The 18,629-nt window shown below is 47.9% G+C and overlaps 1 protein-coding gene across 2 annotated transcripts in view; it reads left to right on the forward strand.

Moving 5' to 3' along the window:
* The window catches only part of Iqck (IQ motif containing K), a 122,171-nt gene that overhangs the window by 59,335 nt on the left and 44,207 nt on the right, over nucleotides 1-18,629 (forward strand). For both annotated transcript variants that reach the window (XM_016004127.3, XM_042282515.2), the window contains one exon: nucleotides 4,536-4,620. In XM_016004127.3, the coding sequence (XP_015859613.2) occupies nucleotides 4,536-4,620 (85 nt within the window). The remainder of the gene's footprint in view (nucleotides 1-4,535; nucleotides 4,621-18,629) is intronic.

The raw sequence follows: 18,629 nt of genomic DNA on the forward strand, positions 1-18,629 counted from the left end.
CCCTAGGCCATTAAGAGACTTTACGATGATGGAAATGGATTTCTATCTGGATCATTCCTGCTTTTATGCTCCAAGAAAACAGTTCATCTTTTACTTAATGAAAGGAGGATAAATTTAATCTAAAATGTAATGTTCAATCCTGAGCAAGCTTTCTTTCTTCCTACCTGACTCTGTAATTCATACAACTGCACAGAGAAATGGATGAGCACTGCCTTCCCAGATCTTTTTAGTGTGTATTTATGAGTGCAAGCATGTGTGTGTGTATGTGGGGGGGGGGGGGGACTCGGGTGCATGTACCTGTGCACATGAGGACCAAAAGAGAATGTCACATCTCTCAGAGATTGGCTAGGGATGGTGGGCTTGATGCATGGTCCCTGGAATCTGAACTCTTGTCTTAGTGATTGCACACTTAGTACTCTTAACCACTGAGCCAGCTCTCTGGCCCTATTCTTAGTGCCCAGTTCACAAGCATGGTATATAGTCTCAGCCCGCAGATCTTTTACTTTGCAGCCAAAAGCTGCAAAGCGTGTGAATACATTTTTAAATCCACACAATGCACACACTATCAGGAAAACTGGTTTCTGCTCCTCTCAAGATTATAGCACTGATTCTTAGGGTGCAGATACATTTAATTAGGAGGAAAAGGAGGCAGTCATGCTGATCATCGTTGCTAATAAGGCACGTCGTCTTGGAGACACTCAGCAATAGAATGTCTGCTCTGGGGATGTCCAGCTCCAGCCATGAGGGGCCTCTTTGCAGCAACCTCCTCCTGTGATTGACACATTCATCTCTCTTGCCCCTAGCGTCCTGGTGATGAGGCTTGCCTCTTTATTTTTATCTGACCCGAGGCCAGCTGCACTGATTCCAAGATAGGGAAGGACCTGGCGTGGCATCTGTCCCTTCAAGCTGGCCCACTGAAGCAAATAATTCCCAGGCGCTTCACTGCGAGAGCAGATCCTTTTCATTCAGCCTGATACACGCCAGCTCTCTCTCACTTACTCTTGTTTGCGAACGAGACAGCACTGTATTATTTAGCCATGAATGCCAGGGACATCACTAAAAGTGGCCTCATGTTACTGCCTCACAGGCCTATTAGCCATCTCATTTTGCCTTTTGCACATATCATTGAGATGCAAAGCAGCTCTGGGTCTCATTACTGGACAAGGCCCTTTGTCGGGCTGGCCTGTCCCCAGTGCCTCGACTTTGCAGTTCTTCCTCCCTCTGGTCCCCAACAGGACACTGGTACTTTGACATTCGCCGAGTCAGAACTGAGATATACCTACAGCCAGGGAAGAATGCCACTGAATAGACGAGGACCACCAAATCTCCCTTCAGATGCCAGCCACAGACGCTCCTTTGTTAAAGCAGCCTGACACAGAACTTTGCTGGGGAGACTGGGACAGATGACAGTCCGCTACATTGTCATTGGAAGGTCAGGGGAGGAGTGTGTTCTGTGATTATGGCTTTCCTTCTCCACTTTTTTTTTTTTTTAAACGCCTAGGCAAGTGGCCATGCTTTCTTCTATTGTCCATCAGCTGCTAGACTCCACTGCCATGGTAGTGACCTTCTGGCTGTCTCTCCCCTTCTTTGGTCACTCCCTGTGTCTGGACAGCTTGCATTCTCAGTAGGAAGCAGTCAGTGACCTTGAATGAGTTCCCTTTGTCATACCCTCCTCCTCCTCATGCCTCTCAGCCTTTTCAGCCCTAAACACAATGTCACAGCAGCCCTTGTTTCTGGTGTCAAGATTTGATGAAGCCATGTGCTGCGCAGCCTTAGCCCACAGCCAGGCTGTCGGTGTTTCGATCTGAAATGTATCCACAGGTTCATCTCATGGATACTGGACGCCATGCTTGTGGTGCTATTTGGAAAGCTCTGGAACCTTTAGGAGGTGGGGACTGACTGGTGAGAGTAACCAGGGGAGGGACTTGGAAAGTCATGCTTAGCCCAGGTCTCATTCTAGCTCTCTGTTTCCTAGACAACTTAGATGTGAGGGCTCTCCACCACGCGTTCACGTGGCCAAGGACTTCATGCACTTCATGGCATTCCCCACCATGGGGAACTGAAACCATGGGCCCAAATAAGCCCCCTCTTTCCTTAAGTTGTTTCTGTAGCTGTCTGATCACAGTGGCCGGCCTCCACGGCTATTGAGTGCCTGCTACACGCCTGTGTTGTCCGAAGCGCCAATACCAAGAGGAGCAAACAGGAGGCCAGGCTGTGTGCCTATGGCTTTCAGTCCTGTAGATATGGACCTTCATCAGACAAGCACACAGAGTTGTTTCCAAATTGGGCCAAGAGCTAGGAAGAATAATAGGTAGACCCCCAACTTAATCAAAGGATGTTTTTCTTTTTTCTTTTTTTTTTTTTTCGAGACAGGGTTTCTTTGTGTAGCTTTGCACCTTTCCTGAAACTCACTTGGTAGACCAGGCTGGCCTCGAACTCACAGAGATCCGTCTGCCTCTGCCTCCCGAGTGCTGGGATTAAAGGCGTGAGCCACCACCGCCCGGCTTCAAAGGATGTTTTAAATATCATTTGAGTGGAAATCAGAAGAGGCCTAGGAGTGAACCAGGAGAAAAGGGTGTCTGGTGCTGACCAGCCAGCCCTCGGGCACATTGGAACAAATGAAGGAAAAGTGTCCTCGTCTTAGGGCAGATGTGACCCCACACCATGGGGCAGGACTGAATAAGCGGATCACAGGCTGGGATGCAGGGCCATGCATCTCCTCTGCTGGGTGTCCTGGAGAAGAGAGCAACCTGCACAGCTATCCTCCTGCCTCAGGGCTCTGGAGGCACTTTTTCAAAGGAGCTGAAAGGCCAGGTTGGCTGGAACTTGGAAACAGGCCTGGTGAGCCTGGGGCCAGAAGTGCTGCGCAAATATCAGCTGGTGTTGGTATGCTACAGTGTTATTCTTTAAGTTCACTGGGGCCAGACCAAGGTCTCCTTAGAAACGCCAAGGTCTCTGGAAGCCATTTTATCTAGTGAGGGGCAGTGACTTGAGGGATGTGAAGTGGTGGTGGCACACCACGGATTTCCAGCATTGGACACTGGGAGGATGGGTGAGCAGCACACTGCCTGTGGGAAGCAGGGCACTCCGGGGCAGAGCACTGCAGCCAGAGCAGCAGCTCTTAGACAAGAAGAGGCAAAACCAGAAGCAGCAAACAAAAGACCGTCTGATGGGGCTAAAAGTGGAAAGTGAACATTAGGGAAAGGTTCTCCCAAAGCTGTGCTTGCAGGGGCTGATTATCTCTATAGAAATGTCTACTTCATTCTCCATTGGAGGACGGCCAGCCAGCCGGAAAGCCAGAGCCTGCTGCGACACTACACCCCTAGACAGGGTCTCGGGAACCACACTGTCTTCCTGGCTTTGATTTCTTCTATTTTGGAATAATCGAAAAGCATTTATTCACCCAAACATACTGTATCAAGGTTCTCTCTCTCTCTCTCTCTCTCTCTCTCTCTCTCTCTCTCTCTCTCTCTCTCTCTCTCTCTCTCTCTCTCTCTCTCTCTCTCTCTCCCTGTCTCCCCCTCCCCTTTTTTTTCCTTCTTTTTCTTTCTGTCCTGGAGGTTGAACCCAAGGCCTTGTGTACACTAGGCTGGCCCGTGCTCAATCGCTGAGCACTTCCCAGCCCCCTGCCATACTTTGAGTTTTTGTTTTGAGAGGCCCCACATAGCCTCAAAGTTGATATGTAGCCAAGGTTGACTTGAACTTAGGCTCTTCCCACTTCACCTCTTAAATGGTCAGATGGTGTGTGTGAGCTACCAAGCTGGTTCATGCAGTGCTTAAGTTACAATGTTGCCTGCAAAGGCTGGTGTTCTGTCTCTTGTGCTGTGTCGGTGTAGTCTTGTGGTGATGACATGGATGTTGCATCTTCAAGACCAACGTGTAGCCCGAGTCCTTCAAAGGAAGAATGGGCTAGCCCTGATTTAAGAGCACACACTGACTGGACCTGGGAAGTGGCTCAGCTGGTACAGTGCTTGCTGGACCAGCTTGGGGACCCGAGTTCAGATCCCCAGGAACCATGTAAAAAGCCGAGTGTGGTAGTGGGTACACCCCAGAGCTGGGTGTAGGGGGCAAACGTGAGACAGTACCTGGTGTCTCCTGGCCAGCTGATCCAAGGAGCAAGGAGCTCCAAGTGCAATTGAAGATCTTGTTTCAAAAGACACAGTGGACCATAATAAGGGCAGAAACTGGATGTCAGCCTCTGTCTTCCACATGTGCAGACTTGAATACACATTCCCCCTACACACACACACACACACACACACACACACACACACACACACACACACAGACAGAGAGAGAGAGAGAGAGAGAGAGAGAGAGAGAGAGAGAGAGAGAGAATAACAATTTTGAAAAAATCCCAGATCAAACAGGAAATGCTAACTCAAGCATACACTCTTCCATCAAAAATGACATTTTTGCCCTCTAAGTTGGGGGTGGATGAGGCTCTTAATCAGGAAGACTATTATGTTGTCAAAGGCATTGCCAGGATGAAGGATGGATTCTCACAGAACTATGACCATTTTATTGCTTTTCAGCCCCCGGCCACCAATCCCCCTGTCCCTGTTACTGACAGAAGAAGAAGCAGCAATCATCATCCAGTCCTTCTGGAGAGCCTATCTGGTAAGGGCCACCTGTGAGTGTGACACTGAGCATGATTGGGACTTGTTGTGACATGGTGGGCCAGTGGGAAAACAGATTCATCTGAAATTGAATGCTGTTGCTCCCATATACACCGACCTCAGAGATTGGAGTCTCTGCAAACAGAGAGACTTGAATTTTATTTTTTTAATCAAAACTTATTTCACAATGATCATAAAAGATACATTTGAGGTTTGGGGAAGTTGTAAAAGTGCCTGTCATATGAGCTGAGATCCTGAGTTCATATTCACAGAATCCATATAAAAAAAACTAGGCATTGTGCCTATATTCCTAACTGTGATTAGGGTGGAGGCAGCCAGATCTCTGGAGCTCATTGGCTACCCAGTGTAGCTTAATGGATGAGATTCAGTGTCAGTGAGAAACCTGCTTCAAAAAATAAAGATAGTCATTGAGGAGACCCCTGGCTTCAAACTCAGGCCTACTCACACACTCATGCGTGTGCACACACAAATACCTTCCAACTTTCTAAAGTTGAGTTTGACTGGCCTGTGTTGCCTAAAAATAGTATTGCAAGCCAGACATGGTGGTGCACACCCATAATCCCAGCACTTGGAGACAGAGCCAGGAGGACCACAAGTTCAAGCAAGACCACCCTGGGCTGTAAAGAGAGATCCTACCTCAAAACAACAACAACAAAAACAAACAACAACAACAACAACAAAACATACAAACAAAAACCAAAAGGTAGTATTTCATGTAAACAGAGAGGAATACACGTTGTTTTCAAAAAGAGCGAGAAAATTCAGATAAAGCAAACAAACTTCTGAGTCGCTGACGACACAGTCATTACCAGCATCTTGGGGTCAAACTCAATACACTCGAAACCTTAACACATGGAATGCTGCGGACATGTCACATGGAGAAAATCACCTTTTCTGTTGTAACTGGTTTTTCAAACAATTTTCCTATTTGAGAGGTTGAGATTATTTCAAGATCTCCATGATTACATTCAGTGTTGTAACAGCTGTGGGCAGCCGGGTTTGCAACTTTTTCTGGCCACTTAACATAGGAGAAATTCTAGAAATAGAATGTGTAGGTCAAAGGTGAGCTTCTAAAGAGTTCCTGATCCATTCTGTCATGAAGCCCTTCAGCAAAGATGCACTTTAAAAAATGGATTGCCAAAGACGTATTGGAGTGAGTGCCACGTGTCTCTGTGCTAAATTGTATGCAGCCTCTAAACTATCCAGTGATTAGAAAGCAACATTAGCAAGCTTCCAGGTGAGTGTACAGTGCCTGTTCCGGGGGGCAGTGCCCCCTCCCACAGCTGAGGGGAGGCATCAGTGGCACTGCTCAGATTCAGCATCTTCCTATTTTTAGTCAGCATTAAATACATCCACGGTGTAGCGCATGCATCATCCGCACCTCCATCTCCAGAGCTCTTCCTCTGTCTCAGATGATGCTTTTCACATCAAGCACCAACTCCTCATTCCCTTGTCCCCTCCCAGCCCCCAGCCGCCACCAGCCTGCTCTCCATGTTCATGAATTTCACTATTACAGGACCCTTATTGTGATGGTGAGTCTTCTCTGTGGATGTGATAGGATCTCAAGTAACCTAGGAGACACCTCCTGTACATGTGGGACAGTGTTTCACAGGTTTAGTTGGGGTGGGAAGACCAACCCTGAATGTGCACAGCACCATCCCACAGACTGGGGTCCTGGGCTGAATAAAAAGAAGAGAGCAAATTCATCTGTCTGTTTCCTGGCTGTGGATCCAATGTCACCAGCTGCCTCAAGGCCTTGCCACCATAACTTCCATAACCTGATGGACTACACCTTTAAACCACAAGCCAAAATAAGCCCTTCCTGTCTGTGCTGGCTAGTTTTATATCAGCTTGACACAAGCTAGGGATATCTGAAAGCAGGACCCTCAGTTGAGGAAACGTCACTATAAGGTCCAGCTGGTTTTGTATGATGCTGGAGACCAAAGTTAAGGCTTCATGAATGCTAGGCAAGCATTCTACCCACCTTAGTCATGTCCCCCAGCCACACCATCTACTTTTAAAAAACATTCTTTACATTCATTTACTTATTTATTGCAAGTGCGGATGTGTGCGTTATGAGTGTGCATGTGCAAATCTGTGCCACCGCAGCTGTATGATGGTTAGAGGACAGTGTTTGGGAGTTAATTCTTTTCTTTCACCATGTGGATTCTGGGGGTGGAACTGAATTCATCAGGCTTGGTGGCGAGTGTTCATAATACATACCAATTATGGAAAAAATAAACAATGTAGATCACTGATTGGTACTTAGCCTCCTAGAATTTTCTTATTCATATGGGAAATTTTCCTTTGTTTTAAAATACTGCACTGGGCCCATGCTCTCCTCTTCCTGACATATTGGGAATAACTTGCCTTGTCAGCACACAAAGATCCACCCTATGAATGTTGATGGTTCTGTGATACGCACCTATGTTTTATTTTTGTGGATAACTTGAATTATAATCTGTTGACCCATAAGCAGTCCAACATCTATTTTTGTCTGCTTTGTAAGTTGCAATTTAAGCAGAATGTCATTGCATACACTCAACTGATTCTGTCCATAAGGTTAATTGCTGGTGGTGGGTGGCGTTCATAGCTTAGGGATTAAACATCCTCCACCACCACTTCTCATCGCTAAATTATTCCGGAGAGGCCAGAGTCTCACCATGAGACATGCCCAGCTGCTCACTAGCAGTGTATTCCCCCAAGTTTGGATGGCTCAGGGGAGGGAGGAAGGCAGAGGTGGGGAGGGAGCCTGAAGCGTGCCTGGGGTCAGTGGAGTTCTAAGGACGGCATGCTGAAGAAAACAGGAAGAGTGGGCCCTTGCTCCGTGTGTAGGTTGTGCATTGTTCAGCTCTCAAAGGTTGTCATTCAGGCCCATAGATTGCCCACCTCTGAAGCTTTGAGAAGCTTGGGCATTGGGGTTGAGTGGCTGTTTGCTCTACCATTCTTTATTTAACCCCACTGGCCTTGGCAGCTCCCATCTCTAGGTTTATGGCCCTCCCTTCCCTCAATAGCTGGAGGCCAGCTGAGGTAGGGGAGAGGCATCTGTGTGATCTAGAAATGACCCTTTGGCCCAGGGTCTGTGGATTTTCTTCTTGAAGCTGTGTAGAATTTAGATTTAGTAAGGTGTGTGGTACAGATAAATAGTCAATACAGTAATATTCAGACACCAAAAATAGTAAACACAGAGCATGTCTAGTCCAGTACTACAAATAATAATTCAAAATAATACTACAGATACGGGCTGGACAGAGAGCTCAGTGGTTAAGAGCACTTGCTATCTTGCAGAAGGCCTGAGTTCAGTTTCCACTGTCCACGTCAGGCCTCTCACAGCAGCCTATAACTCAGCTCCAGGGAATCCAACACCCTTTCCTAGCCTCCAAGGGCACCCACATGCACAGGAACACACACACACACACACACACACACACACACACACACACACACACACACTATATATATATATATATGTATGTATATATATATGTATATATATATGTATGTAATATTATATATATAAATATGTGCATGCATATATATATATATATAGAATACCAGGCCTCAAGTTCTGTGAACATTTTGATCTTAGACATGGGACCCTCTGGCTGCCTAGGACCCTCTGGCTGCCTAGGACCCTCTGGCTGCCTAAAAGACAGGGCATTCTGAGGACTTTAAGTCACAGGCAATGGGCATTCGAGTCTTTTCCACTTGGTTTATTTAACCTGTCCCCACCCCAAACCAGGCCTTTCTGTTTGGAAAAGACCCACCCTAGCCTGGCAGGTAGGGATCTGATGCTGACCACAGCGAGGGTGTCGAGGCTGTAGGCTGAGCAGCGATGGAGACACAGCTGAGAAGGTCAGGGAGAGCATCCCCACTTCCTCCCCGTCACCCATGGACAGCGCAGCCCCAGCTGGACGGCAGGAAGAACAAGTTGGCTCTGAGTAGGGCAGCTGGCTGGGCTGCTAGGCCAGACAGCTTTTCCTTCTTCCCAAACTCACTGGAGCCTCTGAAGGTTAAATGGGAAGAAGGTCAGTCCACAGGAGGAATGTGGTCCTGCTGGGCATACAGTATTGTGCTATTGTGGTTATCTGTTCTAGTTTCCTTAAGAAGGCGACTTTTAAACAAGCTGTGTGGCCTCCTTGCATTCCTCTGTGATGTCAGGCAGGCTCCTGTCTCAGGGCCTTTGTGCTTGTTGATTCTTCCCACCTGCCACTCACCAGTCATTGCTCTCTCTCTCTCTCCTCACAGAGGCTCTTCTCCAGGGTCTTCCTGGCCCCCTCTCCTAAGGCAGAACCCCCTCATCACACCCACTCTGCTTGCTTTCTTGTCGTTTCTTGTCACCTGTTTAACATGGCAGTCAACAGGCATCTGCTTGACTCTTAGACTGTTGGGCTCCTTTGCCGCTGTCTCCAGCCCAGCACTATTGACATTGTGCACTCTTAGAATTTTATAAATGAGTAACTGAATCCTTAAATCATCTTCAAGAATGAATAACAGACGAGTTTGTTCCATTTTATGAGCCCTCCTCTGTGATTTACACGGGCACTTAAACATGAGCTCCTGGGGGGAGTCGCTCATGCACCAAGATCCTTGACCTTAACAGCTGCCCCCATTAATCTCCCAGAGATGGCACTTGGGGAGAGGCTACGTTGAAATTGGGGGAGGGGGTAATGCATTTACTCTCTCTCTCTCTCTCTCTCTCTCTCTCTCTCTCTCTCTCTCTGTGTGTGTGTATGAGAGAGAGAGAGAGAGAGAGAGAGAGAGAGAGAGAGAGAAGATTCATTTTATGAAAGGTATGTGTGACCCAGCTCCTCAGCAAGCCTTGCAATTTGAGAAAGTGAAGAAGGTTGAGATGACAACACCCCCCACCCCCCACCCCCGCCACCCCGTGCAGACTGGACCCCAGACATCAGCTCCAGGTTTGTGCGCGTGTCCTGCAGGGAAGATGGACTCTCCTTCTGACACTGATATCTGCTAGCAGGTGCACAGACCCTGCCATTCCAAGTCAGACATGGGATTGTGCAAAAGGAATGTTAAACACGGGGGGGGGGGGAGGGGGGGGGCCGGGGAGGGCAGGATTGCTTGCATCAGATTACAACCAGTCCCCCTTGGCTGGTGTGTGGCCACCTCTCCATGTCCTTTCTGATTTGAAGAGCAATTTTGGCCCCAGTGAAATTTGCTGGTGAAATTGAATCCCTAGGATGAATTTCTCCTCAGTGGATCTACTTGCCTTTTTCAGACTTCTAAGTGTGTTTTCAGTGCCTCTGGATACCACACACTTTCTCCACCACCAGACTCATCCACAGAAACCTTTCTTTAGGCTGTCTCATACACAGTTGTTGAAATAATGTATTTGAATTTTTATAGGTAGCCATGATAGCATCAGCTATACTGCTATTGTGGTTGTTGGTTCTATTTTCCGTAAAAAGGCACCACTCCGCATGTACCTGAGTGCTGGGATCACTGGCATGGACCACCACACCTGACTCTAGGCTCAGACTTTGTTGTTGATGTTGAGGACCTGGAGATGTAGCCCAGTGTCCCTAGCTTAGCAGCAGGGTTCAGTCCCCAGCACTGCAGGGTGGGGAGAATATCACCCCTTGGGCAGAGAAGTTGCCTGGCATAGTAAAGCTACTCTGTCAGCACTATGGACAGCGATATGGATGGGGTTTTAGGTTTTTTATGTATTTACTTATTTATCTTTAGTCTGGGTCTTCGTAGCTCAAGTTGGCCTTGAAGTCTCCATGTAGCCGAGAATGACTGTGAATTCCTGCTCTTCTGTCCTCTACCTCCTGAATGTAGGGATTATAGACATGTTTTACCACCCCCACTTTTACAGTACTGGGAATGGAGCCCAGGGCTTTCTACATGGTAGGGCACACTCTACTCAGGGAGCTGCAGCCCCAGCCCTCGTCTTTATTGTTATCTTTTAAATTAAAAACTTACTCATCTTTTGTGCTTTCATGAGTGTGTGCATGTGTATATATGTGTGGGCACACACTGTGAATGCCATGGTGATCATGTGGAGGTCAGAGGACAACTTGTGGGAATTGATTCTCTCTTGCCACCAGGTAGGTTCCCAGTGATCACACTTGGCTCATCAGGCTTGGTGGCAGGTGTCTCTACCTACTGAGCCATCTCACCAGTCCCTTGTTTCTGGTTGTTTGTTTTTGAGACAGAATCTCGCTCTGTAGTCCAAGCTGGCCTCAGACTTGTGCAGTCTTCCTGGTGCCCGTGTAAATCACAGAGGAGGGCTCATAAAATGGAACAAACTCGTCTGTTATTCATTCTTGAAGATGATTTAAGGATTCAGTTACTCATTTATAAAATTCTAAGAGTGCACAATGTCAGTAGTGCTGGGCTGGAGTCAGAGGCAAAGGAGCCCAACAGTCTAAGAGTCAAGCAGATGCCTGTTGACTACCATGTTAAACAGGTGGACAAGAAACGACAAGAAAGCAAGCAGAGTGGGTGTGATGAGAGGGTTCTGCCTTAGAAGAGGGGGCCAGGAAGACCCTGGAGAAGAGCCTCTGTGAGGAGAGAGAGAGAGAGAGAGCAATGACTGGTGAGTGGCAGGTGGGAAGAATCAACAAGCACAAAGGCCCTGAGACAGGAGCCTGCCTGACATCACAGAGGAATGCAAGGAGGCCACACAGCTTGTTTAAAAGTCGCCTTCTTAAGGAAACTAGAACAGATAACCACAATAGCACATGGGTGCTGAACATGTTTGTTTTGTTTATGTTCATGTTTATGTTTTGGACATTTTAACGCATGTAGAAAATACTTTCAAGTTAAGTCCGCCTATGTGCCTCACCGAACAAGTGAAAGAAAATTCTGGAACTTCTTGGCAATGTGGAGACTGATGGTGCAGACACAGGATGCTCACTTTGGCGTCAGCAGTCCCCAGGGTAGCCTTTCTGCCCCCTTACACTCACGCATTCACTGGCATGTGGCTTCATTTATTGGCTCTCCCATGTGACAAAGCTGCATGGAGAGCCTAGTCAAGAGTGGAGCTGGGGGCTATGGAGAGCTCTCGTTGATGGGAAACCCTAGGACAGAATGAGATTATCAAGAGTAGCGTTCTTGGTCATTGGTAGTGGTGGAATTAATCCCTCTGAATTGAAACACCTCCTCCTGGCAGGAGGAGGGAGGCTTGGCTGACGCACAGAGCTGCTTGTGGCTGTCCTTGAGTCTGGATGAGCAAGGAAGGGGCTTGGTAGGTGAAGTGCCCTCCACGCAAGCACAGGGACCTGAGTTCAGACCCCTGCCACCCAGGTAAAGAGCTGGGCACTGAACAGCAATGCATACATCCCTACAGTCCCAAAGCTAGGGCTGGGGAACAGAAGGATTCCTGGAGCTCACCGGCCAGCCTGGCCAAATTGATGAGCTCCAGGTTCAGTGAGAACTGTCTCCAAAAGTAACAAAGAGAGTGATGGAGGGAGATGGACGCTGACTTCTGGTCTCCACATGCACGTATTCGAATGCACACACCCATTAAATAGAGCAAAATGGGAACATCACCATTCCTGGACAAGAAACCCTCTTCTCAGAGTTAGCTGTGTATCTTTTCTGTGTATTTTCTTTGTTTATGTGAACTTCCATATATACCATCCTGCTGTATATAGTAAAAGATGCATTTCCTTTCCTGAACCAGGAAGAGAGCGAGCTCAGTGGTTAAAAGCACTTGTGCGCCGGGCGGTGGTGGCGCACGCCTTTAATCCCAGCACTTGGGAGGCAGAGCCAGGCGGATCTCTGTGAGTTCGAGGCCAGCCTGGGCTACCAAGTGAGTCCCAGGAAAGGCGCAAAGCTACACAGAGAAACCCTGTCTCGAAAAATCAAAAAAAAAAAAAAAAAAAAAAAAAAAAAAGCACTTGTGCAAACCTTTGATCGATCCCTGTAACCCACGGTGGAAGGAGAGAACCGGTCTCCAAAGTCGTCCTTTTACCTTCTCATGTGGGCTGTGGCATGTACATGCCCTTTGTTCCCCACCCCACATGTGAACATGCACGCACGCACGCACGCACGCACGCACGCATGCTCAATGTACCAAGCATTCCTAAGTATGTGCTCAAACATTTTGCAGCCTGCCTCTTCGTTCAGTCCAGAAGTACCTTTCCACATCAGCACACATTTATTCTGACTCTGGGTTTTGTTGGTGATTGAATCAGGGTTTTCCTAGGCAGTACAGGCTGGCCCAGAACACTTTTTTTTTTTTTTTTTTTTCATAAAAAGCCCTAAGAGTATAAACAAGACCTCATCTTTCTTTCTTTTTTTCTTCCTTCCTCCCTCCCTTCCTTTCTTTCTTTCAAATAATTTAACTTTATTTTATGTGAATTGGTATGAAGGTGTCAGATCCCCTGGAACTAGAGTTACAGACAGTTGTGAGCTGCCATGTAGGTGCTGGGAATTGAACTCAGGTCCATCTGGAAGAGCAGCCAGTGCTCTTAACTACCGAGCCATCAATCCAGCCCCCTTGGCCTGCAACTCTTGATCCTCCTGCCTCCACCCCTTGATTGTACACCCAGTTTATACTGGTGCTAGGACTTGAACCCGTGGTCTTATGCATTCTAGGCACGTGCTCTGCCTGCTGAGACATATTCCAGCTCCCCTCCTTCTCTTGATTGCCTGGCTTCTTTATATTTCCGGTTGGCTCTTGGGCTTTCTGGAGCTTCCTTCCCTTCCAGAGAGGGCGTCCCTGGTGCAGCTGCTTTAGGGAGGGCCTGGCGTGTTTCCTCCCTTTGTGTTGGTTTTTAGACCTCTCTCCCTCTTCTTTCCTCTGGGGACAGAAACACAACTAGGTGAACCCACATCACAAAAAGCAGCAGTTCCGTTCTCATGCGGGGGCCCAGGTGAGGGCAGACGGCAGCTGACTCGGGTGGTAGGAAACAGCTTTGTGTGAGTCACACTTAGCTGGCCAATTGACTGTGTGCTGCCTAGAATACCTTGAGAAGACAATTGTTTTTTTAAGTTATTTACTCTGCATCTGATTCTAGCTAATTGAAGCTGGTATAGCAGAAGCGTTTAGATAGTTCATTCACTAATAGTCCTCCTTAGTAGGCAGACAGCTCTGCTTCAGACACTGCACATGCTTTGGGAAATAAGGCAAAGTCCCTGCTTACCTCCCTACAATAGGCTGCCAGTCAGGACGAACAAACACATAGGTGACAGTGAAGAAGTGACCTTGTGTGGTCGTGTATACTTGTAATCCTAGCACTTGGGAGAGCAAGGCAAGGGGCTTGCCACGAGTTAAGGGCCATACACACCACTAATCCTAGCTTCACTTTGAAGGTCATCCTAAGACACATTACAGCCTGTCTCTGAAAGGGGAGAAGGGTGCTGGGCCAGTAGCTTAGTTGGCAAAGTGCTTACTGTGCAGACATGAGGAGTTCAAGCTGTAAATCTCCTGGGAAAAGTGCTGGGTGTGTGTGGTGAGACCCCTCTTGTCATCCCAGCACTCAGAAGGTGGCGACAGATGGATGGGCTCTCTGGTCAATTTCCATAGCCTGCTTGATTGAGTTCCAAGTCAGTGAGAGACTCTGTCTCAAAGAAAACCAAAAATCCAAATGATAACAAACCTAGGAGGTGATCCTCTCACCTCCACATACAGGAGCACATACTTACTCGTGAACTCACACACATAAGAAACAGAGTAGAGATGCTTGGGGTGATGCTCAGTGATAGTGCACATGCTTACTATACTCGAGGCCCTGAGTTTCATCCCTAGCATCCTGACAAAAAAAAAAAAAGAAAAAAAGTTCATCGGGTATTGTCAAAATGATACCATTTAATAAATCACCCCAAAGCCAGTGGCCTACAATGTGAGTCTCTTTTCACACGGATGGTGATCAGACAGATTGCAGCGTGTCTGGACTGGGCTCTGGAGATTATGTGATGTGTTCTATTCAGTTTCGTTCTAGAGCCTCAGCAGGTCATCAGGGGCATGTGCTTTTCATAGCAGAGTGTGGAAACCCTCAGAGGGGTGAGCAAAACACACACCACGTGTGCTGGCTGGTTTTATGTCAACTTGACACAAACTAGAGTCATCTGAAAGGAGGGAGCCTCAGCTGAGAAAATGCCTCTAAAAGATCTAGCTGTAGGGCATTTTCTTAATTAGTGATTGATGTGGGAGGACCCAGCCCATTGTGGGTGGTGTCATCCCTGAGCTGGTGATCCTGGGTTCTACAAGGAAGCAGACTGAGCAAGCCATGAGGAGCAAGCCAGTAAGCAGCACCCCTCCATGGCCTCTGCATCAGCTCCTGCCTCCAGGTTCCCAGCACTGCTTGAATTCCCTTCCTGACTTTCTTCCATGCTGAGCAGGCATATGGAAGTGTAAGCCAAATAAATCCTTTGCCCCCGCCCCCAACTTGCTTTGGTCATGGTGTTTCATTGCAGCAATAGTAACCTTGATTAAGATACCATGTGTCTCAAGGCCTAGGTGCATTTCATGGCCAGAGCAAGTGTGGAGGCACAAAGAGGTGGAAGGTGCTAGATGTATTTGAAGGTCAGTGTAGGTAATGAGAGTGGGCTGGGGGTGAGTGGTAGAAGAGGAGAAGAACCATTCAAAGGCTGGACCCCTGGAACCAGCTCTCAGTAGGCTGCTGGAATGTGGGTAGAGGAGTCACATGATCTCACTGACTTCTTGAGGAGACTGGTAGCCTCCAGATGTGGTGGCTCCCCCAAATCTTTGGTCCTTAGGGCTTGTATATGTAAGGTGCACATGGTGCACATCCATGCAGAAGCCCACGTCCACCGTGTATTTTGAGACACAATTTCTCACTGCCCTGGAACTTGCTACGTAGGCTGGGCTGGCTGCCCTGCAAACCCAAAGATCCTCTTGCCTCTGCCTCTCCAGCACTGGGGGAAGTAAGTACTTGGCACTGTGCCCACTTTCTATATGGGTTTTAGGAGTGGAACTCAGGTTCTTACCAACTGAGCCTGCTCCCCAGCCCACATCCACTAGGATTCACACTTCTGCAGAAACCTTTCCCATCATGTACCATAGAAGGTATGTGTGACCCTTAGAACCCCACAGGAATATCTTTTATAACATAATCTGGAAGCTGAGCAGTGGTGGCACACACCTTTAACTCCAGCACTCAGGAGGCAGAGGCAGGTGGATCTCTTGAGTTTGAGGCCAGTCTGGTCTACGGAGTTCCAGGTCAGCCAGGGCTACACAGGGAGACCCTGTCTCAAAAAACTTAAAAAAACAAACAAACAAAAAAATAACCTAATGGTGCACACTATTATTTCCATGGGAGAAAAGGAGAAGCCACGTGGTGATGTTTGCAAACCTTGCTGTTCAGCTTGTAGTCCACTGCCGATGACACCTTCCCCTGGGCCTAGTTGGAAGGCAGGGCCTCGGGCACCACTCCAGACCTCCTGGGTCAAAGTAACTTCTGTGATTTTCTGTCACATACTTATTGTTCTGTATATTAATTGGTTTCATCATGACATTTTCATACATGTACATAAAGTATTTTGCTCACTCACCCCATCACCCTCTTGTCCCCCCCCCACTCCTGTTGATTTGCTTTATCTTTCCAACTAGGTTCCTTCTATTTTCTCTTCTCCCCCCCAATATGATCCAGTGAGCATTAACTGCATATAGCTCTTTAGGGAGCCCCTCCCACCATCTATGTAGCTTTGTTTGTTGAGACTGTGCTCACTGTGCAGTCGAGCTGGTCTTGGCCTTATGGACCCGCTTTCCCTGCCTCCCAAACATTAGAGGAAAGCATTAATCATCCCCAGCACAAAAAGCCGTTTCTTAAGCCAGAGGGCCTGGGTAAAGAGGGTTACATTTTGGCGGCTAGCCCTATAACTATCACTATTTAAATTAGTCAGTTTTCCTTTCCTGAAAAATGGGACCAACAGCTGTATACCTGTGGTCCCCCACCTTTCACCCCCACCTCTCACCGCACCCCTACCCTGCTAGCAGTGAGGGTGTGGCTTTGTTGAAAGCTGTGACCCATACATTCACTCCTCTAAGAATATATTTCTGCTTATTTCTTGGTGCATCATGATGTGCAGTGGGTTGGTGTTTCTTAAGTACTTGGTTTCTGTTGTATTTTTTTTTTCTTGCTTGAGAAAAATCTGTTATTTTTTAAACCATCTTTTTGCTCAGGATAGAAACTTCTGCCTGTGCCCAGCAGGACTCTGATGCCCCAGAAAGAAGGCACCCAGTTGCCATGGTCCCCATTCAGGCCTCCTTCTTGGGGCAATGTCTGGCCATTTAGCAGGCTGAAATAGGCCACAGTACTATAAATAGGGACCTTGGGCTGCTCTGGGATCAGATCCCAGGCCAGGCCCCTCCTCCCTCTTCCCTCAATCATTACTGTAGTTATTTAAATACAGCTACAAGAATGTTTTCAGGTATATGCACCCCAAATGCTTGTCAGCTTGTCACACTGTAAGCAATTCCTTTCCATCCTGTCATGAGTGCAGTGGGTTGGTGTTGTCGTGAGTGCAGTGGGTTGTGTTGTCATGAGTGCAGTGGTTTGGTGTTGTCATGAGTGCAGTGGGTTGGTGTTGACATGAGTGCAGTGGGTTGATGTTGTCATGAGTGCAGTGGGTTGGTGTTGTCATGAGTGCAGTGGGTTGATGTTGTCATGAGTGCAGTGGGTGGTGTTGTCATGAGTGCAGTGGGTTGGTGATGTCATGAGTGCAGTGGGTGGTGTTATCATGAGTGCAGTGGGTGGTGTTGTCATGAGTGCAGTGGGTGGTGTTGCCGTGAGTGCAGTGGGTGGTGTTGTCGTGAGTGCAGTGGGTTGTGTTGTCATGAGTGCAGTGGGTGGTGTTGTCATGAGTGCAGTGGGTTGGTGATGTCATGAGTGCAGTGGGTTGGTGTTGTCATGAGTACAGTGGGTTGGTGATGTCATGAGTGCAGTGGGTGGTGTTGTCATGAGTGCAGTGGGTTGGTGATGTCATGAGTGCAGTGGGTGGTGTTGTCATGAGTGCAGTGGGTTGGTGTTGTCATGAGTGCAGTGGGTTGGTGTTGTCATGAGTGCAGTGGGTGGTGTTATGAGTGCAGTGGGTGGTGTTGTCATGAGTGCAGTGGGTTGGTGTTGTCATGAGTACAGTGGGTTGGTGATGTCATGAGTGCAGTGGGTGGTGTTGTCATGAGTGCAGTGGGTTGGTGATGTCATGAGTGCAGTGGGTGGTGTTGTCATGAGTGCAGTGGGTTGGTGTTGTCATGAGTGCAGTGGGTTGGTGTTGTCATGAGTGCAGTGGGTGGTGTTATGAGTGCAGTGGGTGGTGTTGTCATGAGTACAGTGGGTTGGTGTTGTCATGAGTGCAGTGGGTGGTGTTGTCATGAGTGCAGTGGGTGGTGTTATCATGAGTGCAGTGGGTGGTGTTGTCGTGAGTGCAGTGGGTGGTGTTGTCATGAGTGCAGTGGGTGGTGTTATCATGAGTGCAGTGGGTGGTGTTATCATGAGTGCAGTGGGTGGTGTTATCATGAGTGCAGTGGGTGGTGTTGTCGTGAGTGCAGTGGGTGGTGTTGTCGTGAGTGCAGTGGGTGGTGTTGTCGTGAGTGCAGTGGGTTGGTGTTATCATGAGTGCAGTGGGTTGGTGATGTCATGAGTGCAGTGGGTTGGTGATGTCATGAGTGCAGTGGGTTGGTGTTTTCATGAGTGCAGTGGGTTGGTGTTATCATGAGTGCAGTGGGTGGTGTTGTCATGAGTACAGTGGGTTGGTGTTATCATGAGTGCAGTGGGTGGTGTTGTCTTCATGTAGGCAGAGTTTTCCTGTCCCACAGCTGCTCTCAAATAATCACTCAGAAGCTTAATATTAATTACAAATGCTCAGCCAATAGCTCAAGCTTATTACTAAATAGCTCTTACATTTTAAGTTAACCCATATTCCTTATTTATGCTCTGCCACATTCATCTCCTGCCCCCTCTGTATCTGGCTGGCCACTCCTGACTCCACCCTTCTTCCCTTCATTCTTCTAGTTTGGTCATCCCACCTATAATTCTTGCCTCGCTACTAGTCAAT

The sequence above is a fragment of the Peromyscus maniculatus genome, chromosome 1 (genome assembly GCF_049852395.1).
Source record: "Peromyscus maniculatus bairdii isolate BWxNUB_F1_BW_parent chromosome 1, HU_Pman_BW_mat_3.1, whole genome shotgun sequence".
Taxonomy (NCBI): Eukaryota; Metazoa; Chordata; class Mammalia; order Rodentia; family Cricetidae; genus Peromyscus; species Peromyscus maniculatus.